This window comes from Vipera ursinii (genome assembly GCF_947247035.1).
Source record: "Vipera ursinii genome assembly, chromosome: 2".
Taxonomy (NCBI): Eukaryota; Metazoa; Chordata; class Lepidosauria; order Squamata; family Viperidae; genus Vipera; species Vipera ursinii.
This window is the reverse complement of record NC_139513.1, coordinates 238,610,760-238,626,011: the sequence shown is the minus strand read 5'-3', so window position 1 is coordinate 238,626,011 and position 15,252 is coordinate 238,610,760. Positions and strand designations below refer to the sequence as shown.

Genomic DNA, 15,252 nt, shown 5'->3' with positions numbered 1-15,252 from the left:
TAAGATTTAAATGTCAGGAATATTCCTAAAACAGGAGAACATGTACATGTAAATTAGGAATTAGGTTTCAGATTCATCAAATACTGCATTTTATGGCAATCCCAAACATTAGAATACAAGCAACTAGAAATATGCCTATGTTTGAAATTAGGTTACATTCATTTTTTAGTAGGGAGAAAGAAAGAATTTGGAATATTTTTAACATTTTATTTGAAGGTAGGACAAAATTTTTGAATGGATTAAAAGCAGTGTAGGAATCCAAGTAAAAGTTTCCTTACTTACAATTTTACGATTTTTAAATTCTCATAAAGAGCCAGGGAACTCACCTCAGATAAAATTAGTAAAAATTCAGTGAAAGCTATTTTATGCCAAGAAAATTAATATGATAAATTCTGATAAAAGTACCATCTGTTTGAGAAAATGTAATCAAGTAGATGCACAGTATCATATAAGTAAAATAATATTTCCAGTTTGCTTAAATTTTTATTAATCTTGAAAAATTGGCTAATTCAGTACAGTATCAGTTTATGACCCATCATATATATAAAATAGCTTCTTAGTTCCATAGTTCACACAAAACCTATCCTCATCTTTCTGGTCTAATAACTAAAACTACTTCTTAATTGCTAAAGTTTTCCTAGAGCCATTCATCCTTATATGGTGGCTCAGACTTGATAAGACAAAATTTAGATTCACAAAAATTGTACTGATTTTTCCAGAAACTCCATCTCTATTTCTCTTAGCCTCTTACAAAAATGAACAAATGATTTATATCCATGTTTATTTCTATCTCAGTGTTGCATAACCTACAATCCCAGAGCTCCATGTGATATTCCAAAAGCCTTGTTTAAATTCCTATACTCCAAAGGTTGCTGCCAATGAGTTGAAGCCAGAAAGACAGCCCATACTTTGTATCAACATCTAAATTTGTTTCTATGTGTTATTTTGATTACTACTGAGTTGTATCATATCTCTATTTTTTGCTGATGTTTTAAAGAAAAGTAAACAGGTGGCAGAAGAAGTATTGTATTAGGTATGTTCATCACTTTGAGTAATTTATAAAAAATAATAAAAGCAGGATGAACAAAAATCTAAAAAAAATATTCCCAGTTACCAAACAAAGGGGTTTTTTTGCACCAGATCTGGAACAAATATAAAAGTATACTAACAACAGAAGCATGGTTGAAGTCTGAAATAGGAAATACAGAGCTAGTTTGGTCTAGGAGTCAAAGTATAAGACTAGAAAGCCAAAAATCATCTCAGCCAGCTGGGAGATGTTGGGCCAGTTACTCTCTCTGTCCAACCCACCTCACAGGGTTGTTGTGGGGAAAATAAGAAGAAGGTGTTTTGGACATGTTTGTTGTCTGGAGTTATTTATAAGAATAATAAAGGCAAGATACAAATTTAAAAAATGTAGTGAATACAGTAACATACACGCTGTTCTATCGACTCTGGTTTCTTCAAGCTCATCTATTTTCACTAAAACAGTAGCATTGTTGATGGGTGTTTCTACCCAGCTGCACTTCCTGAAGCCCTCACCATTACCATCCTCATAATGCTCATTACAGCCTGACTTGTGGGAAGAACAAACCCCAGCCTCCAGCAGTGGATTCTCCCTACCAATCTTGTTTTTCATGAAAGCAAAAAAGATTGGCAAGCACAGGAGGTGAAATGCCCATAATGTGTTAACTTTAATTGGGGGGCAGGATAGGAGATAACCAATCTAACTAAACTATTTGGTAAAAGACTGGCAATGTACTTGTATATTTGGCTCCAGCAGCGCACACATGTGCCAGGGGGAAGTTGCTCCATTGCATTTTAGTGTCAATTCAGGAAATATTTTCACTTTGCTTGCACCATTAGGAAAATGAAAGCTACCTGACCGGCTCACAGATTCACCTGTGTCTTAGTTATGTGTGGAAAGGCCCAGGACATACTGAGCCTAGGTTGGCATCACCAGTTCTGTCAAACTTACAGCCCTCCAACTGACAAAATACCATTCATGAGATGTATTAATTTGGAATTCTTCTAATTTTCAGTATTTTATTTATTTTAATCCCATTTATATCCCGCCCTTCTCCGAAGACTCAGGGCGGCTTACAAGCTTAGCAGTAGCCTTCATTCTATGATGTATATGCCTGCTTATTAGGGCTTTTGGGGGCCCCCAAGCGACATTATTACAAAGTCAGCTTTGTAATAGTAGCACGCAATTTTATCATCTCAAAGTGCAACCAAGTGAGTGGAACGTTTGGATCTATACAGTAATTTGTCATTGGGTTCTATTTTAATAATTGTGCTTAAGGTTTATTTTGTAAGCTGTCTCCAAAAAAAGGGACCTATGGTTCTCTGCTTCGCATCACTATCTACACCAGGGGTCTTCAAACTTGGCCCTTTTGTGACTTGTGGACTTCAACTCCCAGAATTCCTCAGCCAGCATGGCTGGCTGAGGAATTCTGGGAGTTGAAGTCCACAAGTCACAAAAGGGCCAAGTTTGAAGACCCCTGATCTACACCCTTCCTTTTTTTTTCTCGGTTCATTACATGCGCTGGAGGTACCGTAATCCACTACCGCCGGGCACAGCTGGTATGGCCCCTTTTGAGCAGGGGGAGCGGGCAGGAGTGGCAGTCTGGCCTCCCTAAGAGACCGCCCCCACGTCTAAACCTCCTCTTCGGAGGCGCCGCGGCTCACAGTGACGGAGCCTCATTGCCGTCCCGGGTCCGCCGCCTTTTACAGCCCAAGGTGTCCGCCCGTCTGCGCACCAGTCAGGCCGGAGGGCTTCCACGGCTTGCTTTTCATTTCGAGCGACCTTTTTCCCTTCCGCGTCTCCACCTGGTGGTGCCTTGCCCGTCCCAAGACAGGTTTCCTATGGTGAGAAGGAGGAGCAGAAGCCGCGATTGGGGGGCGCCGGCGACTCCCGTCTGGCCAGGCGGCGGCGGCGACAGGAGGAGGAGCTGCGGCGGCGGCGGCGGAGCGGAACTGGAGCGGCTGCCCACGAACATGGCGGCGGCGGCGGTGGCGGCGGAGCAGCGGCAGCTTTCGGAAGCCTCCGCTGCCGTCGCTCCTCTCCCGCTCAGCAGCGGCGGCGGAGGGAGCAGCGGCAGCTCTGGGTCCGTGCCGGTGCTCTTTTGCTTCTCGGTCTTCGCCAGGCCTTCGACGGTGCCTCATGGCTCCGGCTACGAGATGCTAATTCAGAAGTTCTTGAGCCTCTACGGCGACCAGCTCGACATGCACCGTAAGTTCGTGGTGCAGCTCTTCTCGGAGGAGTGGAGCCAATACATCGACCTGCCCAAGGGCTTCCTGGTCAACGAGCGGTGCAAATTGCGCCTCGTGCCCCTGCAGATTCAGGTGGGTGACGGCGGAAAAAAAGAACAAGGGCGCGCGCCCCCGGGCGTGCACGTGTGTGCGTGTTGGTGTGTGTTTTGTGTGTCTCCGAGTGAACGCAAGAAGAGCGCCGCCTTGGAAAAGTGGCTCGATCATTGAAGCGGAGGCCCTCTTGCCATATGGCGCCCAGTGGGAGGCTTCCACACCCACGTTGCGTTGGGAAAGAAGGAAGGTGAAATCCTTTGGAGAACGGCAGAGCGGCCAGAGCTAGCCTGCGCACCTTTTGCAAAACAAGTTTTGGTTCCCCCTTAACAAAATGGCTGCATGTGTTGGATTGCACCACAGCTGCGTTCCAACACCCCGAACCATTAAATAGCCAATCGCAGTTTGTCCTAGTGTGTTGAATCAATCCACCTTGGCTCGTATTTCCATGAGGGGGTCCTTGGTGCTCTCTGAGCTTGCTTTCTTGCAGACTTTTCATTACCCTAACTAGGTCACATCATCAGTGCTAGTCACTAGCACTGAAGATGTTACCTAGTTAAACTAATGAAACGTCTGCAAGAAAGCAAGCAAGCTGGGAGAGCACCAAGGACCCTTCATTTCAACCCTGAGTTACAAATATTCTCCTTCATTGGTTATATTTCCATCTTTTGTGAATCCTGAGAATGGGAACAATCAATAATAACAACAACAACAACAACAACCTGGGAGGTCATCTAGTCCAACCCCCTGCTCAGGCAGGAAACCTTATACCATTTCAGGGAAATGGCTGTCCAGTCTCTTCTTAAAAACCTCCAGTGTTGGAGCATTCACCACCTCTGGAGGCAGGTTGTTCCACTGGTTAATTGTTCTAACTGTCAGGAAGTTTCTCCTTAGTTCATGAAGTAAAACATGGTTTTGGTCTTGGTCATTTTAAAAATAAAACCTTTCCAGTTTGTACACTGGTTTATGTTAGTCCGTAGAACATTGGTTATTCAGTGTGTTGTTTAACAATGTGTTACTCAATACATTGGTTAAACCCAATTCATTGGCTGCCAGCACTAAATAATAAATGTTTATAATGATTTAAAGAGCTCATTCCAGCTTTTGGGGGGGGGTGAGGGGAAGGGTGTAGGACCTATTATGTTAACAGAATAACAGTTGGAAGGGACTTTGGAGGTCTTCTAAACCTAGCCCCTAACTTTTACAGAGGCTCCACTTAATTGTTAGTTTATTGCTGAGGCAGACTAAAGCCTGGTCAAGCCGATCCAGGAAGAAAGTGATGTTTTCTATGTGAATAACCATTCTGTGCTGTGTGAGGAGGAACCCGGAGGTCAGTGATCTGCCACAGGACCATCTTCTCCCACCCAGCAATGGTTTTCTGAGCTATCATGGCCATTTCTTGGTCTGCTGTGGGAATGATCAGAAACTTGCCTTGTAGCCAATTCAAGGGGACATTCACTTCTGCAAGCTTGCTGTTCCCACTCTGCGTAGCCCAGCATTAATTCCTGCTACAGTGATTTCAGCCTCTATTGCTTTGTGACCTCATTTTTCATCTGATTTTGCTTCTTTCTCTCCCAGGAAAGTACAGATCATTCATTTTTTCCTGCTCCTCTTTCCTTAGTTGCATCTTTCCTTAACCCTTGCCCTCTGTGCTTTAAGGAGAACTCCACCACTATCTCCAGTAAGAGCAACTGCAGTTAACCCTTGGAAGGATCTGCTCTTGATTAGGCAGTACTGTGCTCTAGCCAGTATGGAGGTAAAGAGAGAGGAGTAGGCGGAGGAGAAGATCTGTGCTTAATCCAGGAGGGGAGTGAGGCAGGCAGCAGAGAAGAATTCCATTCTCTGCTTAGGAAACCTAATCATCTGTATGTAAGGTTGGCATCTCTACTGTCTCGTTGTTCAGAATATTCAGCAAGAGGAACATCGAGTTTAATAATCTGAATAAAACTGAATTTCCTCCAGTTTTAATGGTAGCAGGAAAGTACCAATGGATGAAGTTGGATAAAGCTTGAGTATTCCCAGATCACACTTTAATGACAATTATAAATGATGGAGGGAATGATAGTTTGCCATAGAAGGTGATCTTGGCTGAACTGCCTTGTGAATGGGATTTCTTAGCTCTGAACATCCAGATTAAACCGCATGAATTGGTCCCATTGATTTTATTGGGCTTGTTTCGTTGTTCTGCTATTGATCTCATCTGATCACACCAGCTGAGGCTGGTGGAATTCCAGGCTACTGGAATGCCTTTAAGCCTTTAAAGAAATTGACCGTCCTGATAGCCTAAAGCACTTCTGCACGGTAGTCGTAGTCTAGCAATCTTTGTTGCTGGTTGCTGTCATTAACTGAATCCTCAAAGTTGTTAGGCAAGGCAACTTCCTGCCAGCTTCTCACAACCAAAATCAGTGGGGAAGCTGACAGGAAGTTGCAAGTCCCAGGCCCTCAGGTAGGTAGGTGGCTGCTGCTGGGTGGGGCAAGGAGCAAGGGTGTGTGGGGAATGGTATGTAAGAGGTGTGGCATGAGGGTGTACGAGTGTTCAAAGGAAGGTGCAATGAGTTTCAAAAGAAGCACTGTGGGAGGTAGGGTGCATGAGAGGTATCACATGGGTCAGCAGTATAGTTTGCTGAGGGTGCACAGGGGTGTGCAAGTGGCTGATATGGCATAAGTGCAGAGGGGCTGGGGTGGTGCACAGATTGGGGAGACGTATCTCTGCAACCTGCAGCCTTCCTTGCTAGCTTTCCCATTGACCTTTTGGGGAAGCTGGCAGGGAAGTTTGCAGTCATGTGATTAAAGGGTGCTTGACAAACAGTTATAAGTATGAATAGGTTGCCAAGTACCCAGATTGTGATTGCCTGACCTTGGGGGTCCTGGGATGGCTGGAACTCGTAAGAAAAATCATAACCATTTGCATAGCACCATTGTAACTTGGAACGATTGCCGAAGGAATTTTCATAGGTCGAGGACTACATGTGGCGCAAAATATATGAACCAAAAGAAATGTTGTAATTGAGTATTTTAGAAGTTCTAAAAAATAAATACAGGTAGCTTCGGTTATTCAGCTTCTCATTATCAGAGTATGAAAATAAATTACTGTTACATAGTACATCTATCTATCAATGATTAAACACTGACTTTGAAACACCCAAATACCTTTATAACTTTTACAATGTTATGCTGTTACTAGGTTCCATTTTAAATCAGGAAGAGGGCCTTCTCAACCGCTGCCTTGCATTGTGGAACATCTTGCCCTTGGAGGTGAGGAAAGCCCCCCAATCTTTTGGACTTCCGCAAAGGGGTCAAAACCTGGCTGTGTAGCCTTGTGTGTGCGGCACACAGAGACCCACACGACCATATGAGACAATCCACTCCTCCCTTGCCCCCTGTATTAACAACTGTTAATCTCCCATCTTGGAATTCCTCACCTTCTGAAAATTTTTATAATATTTTTATAATTTAAAATTTTTTAATCCTAAATTATTCTGGTTTTAATGTTTGATTTTATTGTTGGTATTGCACACTGTCCAGAGACCCTCTCCAATGGAAATGGGTAGTTAAGAAATAATTAAATAAATTTAAATTTTACAGCAAGTAAGCATCTCTATGTGATAGCATGATGTGTTCTTTAGAGCTCCAGTGCTGCTGATTATTGAAATAAGATCAACAGAGGATAGCGGATATGGAAAACTGTGAAGTTACTCTAGTTGCAATGTTCATCTCATATCCTGTGCCATTCTAGGAAATCTTTATAAAACGGAGTAAAGGAGAGAAGAGATGGCATTGGACTGTAGTTAGAAGTTTCCAGGCTGAGTAAAACTTTCCTCGTGGTGTATAGAGCATGAGCAAGGATATTTTATGTTATATTTAAGAATCTGAAAGCCACTGTTAGTATTTCCTCATTAGTAACATCAGTCAGCATTATTCAACAGCCATCATTGTTCTGGCCTATCAGCAGTATCCAGTCCTCATTGTTGTGCCATATCAGATAGGCTTGACATTGCCCTGGTGATGTTTAAGTGAAGGACTCACTGGAGAAGAGCCTAATGCTGGGAAAGAGAAGAAGGGGACGACAGAGAATGAGGTGGCTGAATGGAGTCACTGAAGCAGTAGGTGTGAGCTTAAAGGGACTCCAGAAGATGGTAGAGGACAGGAAGGCCTGGAGGAACGTAGTCCATGGGGTCGCGATAGGTCGGACATGACTTACAACAACAAATAAAATGTTATAAAACATGGGGGTTTCCAATAGAAATCTGTAACAAGAGTACTCTGTGCTGGGGATTGACTCTGAGACCTGATGTGCAAAAAAACTGCTCACTTTCTTTTAAACCAATTTTTAGCCCTTGGAGTTTATTGTTAAAGCATTAATTTTTTTCACTCGACCTGGACTTCTGCTAAAATGTGACAGTGGTATTGGTAATAGACAGTGGTAGTGGTACTAGATGTAGATGCATTTTCAATATCTACATTTTATAAGTATATCAGTCATAAAAATCATTCTGTTTTGTTTTGGTGTTATATATATATAGCATTTGATTTACATTTTTTTAAAATGAGTCTGTATATTTCAAAAAAGATTCAAGAATTTATCATATTAAGAATGCAGTCTTAAGCAAGACACTTTGTGTATTCTTGCATTTGGTGGGAAAGTGCTACATTTTGAATGAATATTTAATACTCCTGAAAGAAGTTTCATTTGGTTGGATTTTTTTTAAAAAAAACTCAGGGATATGCAATCATTTTTGGGTCAAGGGCTAGATTTAGCCTTTGAATGTTTACACAAAAAAAGAGCAAACAAGAAGCAGCATTGGAACAGAAGGCGAGAGAGGAAGGACTAAAATTAAATTTTATTTTAAAGAGCCCTTTTCTCTATTTAAAAGAGGGTATTCAAGCTGAGGACTCTACTTGGCTTTACTAGAGACTGGACTACAAATAGCCAGGTCTGGAACAAAAATATAATCTTGTTTTGTTTTGAATATTGTTACTACATTGCAGTTAATAAATGAAGTAATTTAAGTTAACTAAGTCATATTTTCTATTCCTCGAAATACTACAATTCAGCAGCAGTTTTGAGAGAAGTTCTGGTAATATTGTAGATTATATGTGTTAAACAGGGAAAATCTGTTCTTTTTCAATCCCTTTTTCTTCTTCTTCCATGGACTAAATTACACTACATAGCATTTTTAGATTTTGTAATAGACGTCTGCTTTTTGTAATAGCTACATGCTTACATTCAGAGTTGCATAAAGTACTTGGTATTGTTTTAAAATGAATGTCTTAATTTGCAGTAACTTGGAAGGCAGATATACAATATATGTATGACATGTGTTACCCTTTCATTTTGCTTGTTGGCTTGTTGCAGATACACTATGTGCTTAATTACGGTTTGTGAAATAATGGTTTAATTAATAACGTGAATTAAATTTAAAATAAATTTAAATTATTATAATCATATTATTTCCACTTTCTTAAGAATTTAACTAGGGAAAAATACCCAAGACATGTTAGAATAGTCAGTGTCTGGTTCACTGAATTCATAGACCATCTTCAAGTTCTAGTGACTGCTTATATATAATGAAATCAGTTTTGATGTTGGCCAGAACCTAAAATAGAAAAACAAACCAGACATAAAACAGTACAGTTTACTTTATGTATTTATGCATGTGAAACTTCAATACTTCAATTCTGCTTGTTCTTTCTTCCGAAGTTAAACTTTGAGCGTGTGAATGTATATTCAAACAAAAGTACATCTGAGTTGAATCAGGCCTGCTCTGAAATACGTTAGCTTAGAATTGCAACCTAAACGTTCTAATTAGCCTACACATTTTTAGGAATACTTTTATTGAAATTAATAGAATATATTCCAAGTTAATATGAACATATTTTCAGTCTGTTCAGCTGCCACAGAACTTAGTTATCATAAAGGTCACTTTTATAATTTCTTGTCAGAATAGATAGGTCCTAAATTAATTAATATTTATTGTATTAGTAATATTAAATGAGTATAAAACTTGTGAATCATTCCAAAATGAAAAATGATGATCAGGAAATAAGAAAAATGTATCGAGGCAAACAGTGATAATGAGCATCAATAATTTTCACATGCATATGATCACTGTTACATATGAAAGAGAGTAGACTTTTTTTTCTGGGAGCAGCTCTTGATGCTATGTGAAATGCTTTTCTTGAGGATCCTTGAACTTTCTTTGAGATAAGGAAAAACATGCTGCTCTGTGCACATTCATTTGTTAGATTTCTATTTCCCAACTTAAGAGTTGTATCTGAATCATTCAGTTCAGCACCTCAGTCACTCTGTATCACAATGCTTTGGATTTAGCATTTCACTTGAAAACATTAGTGATGAAAAAACAAGATAAATACATTTCAGCAGTCATATTTGAATAAAAATGAATTGTTAAACTTAGAAAAGTAAGCTTTGCTTTCAAAGCGCCTTAGCAACACACTTGTAATATGTGAAAGCATCTTTTTATTATTTAATTTTCATGCAGTATCTTATATTTAGCCTCCATTGTTGCTTGCTTGCAGTGGATTTTTTAAAAATCTGATCAATAAATAAAATACTGATTTAAATCCCAAAATGTTGGATTCATCTAATGAAGCATTCATGCATTTCAAAGATGATGATAAAGTTATCAAAACTATATTACTATCTTCACACATTTGAAGGAAGTTTGGATTTTTCTTTCACAAATAGTAGCCTTCCTTACTACGGCAGCTTGGTTTTAAAAGAGAAATTTTATGAATTAGAAAATATTAACATGGAAATATGTGGTTCTAAGATAGGGTTAAATATCCTACTGAACAAAAATAGTATGGTTTCCACCCATTTAAAATATTTCTGTTTAAACACAGGGATCCTGCGTATATCTCCTTGAATGTAAGTTAATTGAGAACAATGAGAATTTTTGAAGAAAATGGTGTGACAACCATAATTATTATTATTCCTTTCTTTATCTCAGATAACTACATTGGGCAATCTCACACCATCTAGCACTGTGTTTTTCTGTTGTGATATGCAAGAAAGATTCAGACCTGCTATCAAGTATTTTGGAGATATTATCAGCGTAAGCCAACGATTGGTATGTTTATTTGTTGTAATAATAATAATAATAATAATAATAATAATAATAATAATAATAATAATAATAATAGTTTGGAAGGAGGTCATCTAATCCAACCCCCTGCTCAGACAGGAAACCCTATATACCATTTCAGACAAATGGCTCTCCAGACGCTTCTTAAAAACTTCCATTGTTGGAGCATTCACAGCTTCTATAGACAGGTTGTTCTACTGATTAATTGTTCTAACTCTCAGGATGTCAGGTACTATTTTAATTGTACTATTACTGATATTTTATTGTTTAAATAAACAGTTTCATTTTTCTGTTTTTTATCTTTGCAGCTTCAAGGTGCACGGATTTTAGGAATCCCAGTCATTGTAACTGAACAATATCCTAAAGGTCTTGGAAGCACCGTTCAAGAAATTGACTTAACTGGCGCTAAACTTGTTTTACCCAAAACAAAGTTTTCTATGGTGTTGCCTGAAGTTGAGGCTGCTATAGCAGAGATACCTGGAATCCGCAGTGTTGTTTTATTTGGAGTAGAGGTAAGTATTTCATTTTCCTCATATTTGCAGTTTTCCTACAGCAGCATTACTATTGAAATAAAGGTAAAATATCATTTGTAAATGTAATAATTGCTGATATCATTTTATTCTTCTTCAAGACTCATGTATGTATTCAGCAAACAGCGCTGGAATTAGTTGGCAGAGGCTTGGAAGTTCATATTGTGGCTGATGCAACCTCTTCAAGAAGTATGATGGACAGAATGTTTGCTCTGGAGGTAATTTTATTAGATAGTTATGTGAGATTGGCTTCAATAACTCTTAGATTGTAACAATTATAAGTATTATATTCCTGTAGTTTCAAATATTTATTGCACAAGAAAGGAAAAATATTTTTCTATTTCTTAATACAGTATATCTGACTTCTCTACCGTTGTTAGCATTCACACAGTCTCTCCTGATTTCTTTGACAACAGTAACTGGAAATTAAAAATATGAAAAGAGAATACATTCAAAGAAAACCTGATGTAGCATAGAAAAACATGAAACAATTTCTAGAATACAGTCTACTGGCTTACTAAAATAAAGAGTTTCAGCTATCTTTTCTGCTTTGAAAGAGAAATCAATCTCACAAAACATAAAATCAATTTTAAATGTACCTCACATATATGATAATCAAAAACTCTTAATATAAATTTTCAGGTGGTCCAAAAGGTTATCTATCCACAGATTAGGCAAATGTTCTTGAAACCTACAGCGCTACCACGGTTCTGTAATTTTCTTTTATCAAGTTCAAGTATGCACTATTTCATTAACTATTTTCATGATGTATTGAATATTTCATATTTCAGCTGCCGGTCTTACATTATACATAAATAACATGCTTGTAGAACTGTTCTTTCAAGTGGGCAGGAATAACAAGCTTACTATATGCATGGAATCCCAGAGTATTATCAGATGAATAATAATGAATATTACTTTGCTGTAAAGTACTTCATTTTGGTTTTGAGCCCATTTTATTCTATCATAGATTTGGTGGTTGTCATCACGATTTATTCATTTGCAAAGATATGTATTCCTTTTTAATCTTACAAACTTCAGATGGCTTACATAAATATATAATTCAATAATTAAAAAAACAAGTGTAATTAAAAGCAATAAAGCACCTCCATGCCCCAGAAGCCCAAGAAATAGCAACATTTTCTCCATTTTCCTGAATTCTTAAATTGTAGGAGGTATCCAGACCTCTGGGGATAGAGTATTCAAGAGCAACAGGGTTACCATAGGAAAAGTTCTTTTCCAAGAACTTGGTTTTTTTAACTTAATGAAGGGAGGGCCTACAGCATAATTTTTTGATGTGACCACACAGGACAGGATTATTTCATTGGTAATGTGGATCTAAACATCTTAAGTGAAAAGCAGCATTATGAAATGTACTACAGAACGTACTGGCAACTAATACTGCACTTAAAATATAGACATAATGTTGCTGACATGACTCTCATGAAGGATTGCTGCCTTGTGCACCAGCTGAAATTTCCAAATCTTCAAAGAAAGCCCCATTGAGCAAGTTGAAGCAATTAAGAATCATTGAGGGCATAAGTCACTGTTATGAGTACATCCCAGTCCAAAATTACTAGAATTAACATTCTGCTAAGATCTTTGAAAGAAACTCCAATCTCTTCTTGTCTTTTTGTTATATGAGAAACATCAGAGTATGTATTTTTTTATGGGATCGATTTTTCAGAATATAGACACAAAGGTGAATATAACATACTGTAAGAGGTATCTTTTTGATCTTGAGCTTCATTTATTTCATCAAGGGCATAAGGAATTGTCTGTTATCAACTATGTGACTAATTTGCCTTAATGTGCAAATCACTGCATCTGTTCAACATTTAACTTTTTCAATATATTCTTTGTGAAAAGTAAAGAAATGGGACAATGCAGGAGTGGTATAACTGGAAGATATTACAATCCAGGCCCCCATAAAATTCTGTGAAGGAACAGGAAAAAAATGACAATTGGATGATGAAAGCCTTGCCTGGACGCTATTTATTTATTAGTTTACATATAATTGTTATATTATCGTATTATTAATATAAAATGTGATTTCAAAGATCTGAAATTATTTTCAAAACAGTTGGATTTCTTCTTTAAGATAAATTATAATGCACTGTTATGAAGAAATGTAAATCTGTGGGTTTATTATTCATATGTTTCTCAGCTTTAGTTGTCTGTTTTGTTTTTCCAGCGCCTTGCTCGCACTGGGATTATTGTTACCACTAGTGAAGCTATATTGCTGCAGCTGATAGCTGACAAAGATCATCCCAAATTCAAAGAAATCCAGAACCTCATTAAAGCAAGTGCTCCAGAGTCAGGACTTCTTTCTAAAGTATAAACACTCTTAAAATAATTTCACAGAGGAAAATGGAAGTTATGAATACATAAATACACTCTCTCACATGCAGACGTATAATCTCTCATACACACCTATCAGTTGATGTATTTTGCTTGCCTTAGCAGAATTTGTTATATCATGCTTTCCAGGTGCTGGTATATTCTATAGTTATAGCACTTTGAGGCTTGGAGTACCATAGGATCATTTTCTTTTTAGAACAAAGTTTAAAATAGAGGTACATGTTTGTCAGTATTTTACCCACTGATTGTAATTCAACTCCTCAAAAACAACCGACGTATTTTTGTGAAACCTTTTTGATTGAATAACTGTACTGTGGAATTGTTTTACTTTTTGTATAATTAATGCAGTGACATAGATAAATGTGTTAATTATGTTTTAACATTCTATGAATGGAACAATATTTTAAATAAAACAGGATATATATTTCAGAGAAGATGGTTGCTTAATCATTAGAGAAGGTAATAATATTAATGTATAACTTTGTGATATAGCTAGGGTGATTCTTAATTATTCAGGGCTTTATTAAATGCTGTTGCAAAATCATTTATTGTAAGTTTTTAACTGGAAAATTGTATAATGTTCACTTCAAAATCCCAAGCAGTTCTGTCAATTTATTAACAGGAATATATGAGAGATTGATGACACTAAAGTAGGAGATTTTATTTTACTTTTAAGTATTCAAAAGAAGATTCTAAAGCTTCTCATTTCCAAATATTGAAATAACTTCTTTCTGGATGTGTTGAGGGATTTATTTTTAATCCTGAATGTATAGATTTAATGAACTCCATCTGGTTTCCTTCATTAATTCTGGTAAATTAAAGATTTAGTAAAAACCTGCATCAGTTTTATGCTGCATTTTGAAATACAGATGCTGAATACTGTTTTAAAAAAGTCCTGATTCAATAGAGTGTTTTGATGTACTGTTTTATAGCCTAGAAATAAATTTGAGTAACCCTGCTCTTGTTACAGCTAATTCATTTGTCTTATAAATGATTCAAAGTGTTCTAACATTTATATGAAACATGCATGTGGCTTTCTATGAAACGTATTTTGCAATATTGAAAACAGTCATGATACAGATTTTTAAACAACAAACAGTTCATACTTGGAAACCTCTGAAACATCTCTTAGCACCTCACAGTCTATTACAAATGTTGGCTCTAAAAAGATGTACATAATACAAAGTTTGAGCCTTGATTTTGCTTATGAAGAACTTGTCTCATCAGTAAATTTCCCTTTACCTTGAAAAATTCAGTCCAGTGACCCAAAGGTAGCATTTAAAACACACTTTATTTTAAAGAAAACAAAGCTATCACAATTTAAAATGAACACAGCATGGTATTGAGACAAAGATAAGTATTTTGAAGAATCACAACTAAATATTATCAAGCAGAGTCAGGAATAAATGAGTAGTTGTATATAACTTATAAATGTATTCCAGTATATTGGACCACTATAGATGGATGTACAATCAAAAACTTGATTGCTTCCCTCAATTCAATTATTGGGATTTTAACAAATTTACTTACTGTTGAGTATGCACAGATGATATCCAGAATGGTTTCCCATGTCTTCTGATGTGAAAGTTCTACAAAACTGCAAGTAGTTTCTCAGTTTCAAAATTGATTTGCATACAACATGAATAGTTCATCATTGAGAAACACAAGGAAGAAGTCCTTTCAAGTGGTTACGGTTACCCACTATGCCATTCCCTGGATTATATAAAATGAAACTCCTGGTTTCTTTAGCAGAGATGTCCATTAAGCATTTCATGACTACCTGGTACTTAATAGTTCCATGTGGGTATGCAGACAGGTGCCATATTTTGTGCCATTTACATATAAAACCTATTCCTTTTATTAAGACTCATTTTTCAGAGATGTGTTCCTTAGGCTAGATAAGACAGATTCGTTGTTTCATAAGTATCATCAACTAGGATGCCACTTCC

General features: G+C 37.5%; 1 protein-coding gene across 1 annotated transcript; it reads left to right on the top strand.

Annotated features, from left to right (window-relative positions):
* The first annotated feature begins 2,712 nt into the window (after window positions 1-2,712).
* ISOC1 (isochorismatase domain containing 1) lies at window positions 2,713-14,490 on the top strand. Its single transcript, XM_083354652.1, has 5 exons — window positions 2,713-3,345; window positions 10,278-10,397; window positions 10,721-10,924; window positions 11,044-11,160; window positions 13,137-14,490. Exons 1-5 carry the CDS (start codon window positions 2,866-2,868, stop codon window positions 13,281-13,283), a joined length of 1,068 nt encoding a protein of 355 aa, XP_083210778.1. The 5' UTR covers window positions 2,713-2,865; the 3' UTR covers window positions 13,284-14,490.
* Window positions 14,491-15,252: the final 762 nt, after the last annotated feature.

Bases quoted from the DNA above. Each gene is read 5' to 3' on its own strand.
- ISOC1 (XM_083354652.1), top strand. From the start codon at position 2,866: ATGGTGAGAAGGAGGAGCAGAAGCCGCGATTGGGGGGCGCCGGCGACT. The intron at 10,925-11,043 runs GTAAGTATTTCA...TTCTTCTTCAAG, and splicing joins TTGTTTTATTTGGAGTAGAG to ACTCATGTATGTATTCAGCA. The intron at 11,161-13,136 runs GTAATTTTATTA...TTGTTTTTCCAG, and splicing joins ACAGAATGTTTGCTCTGGAG to CGCCTTGCTCGCACTGGGAT.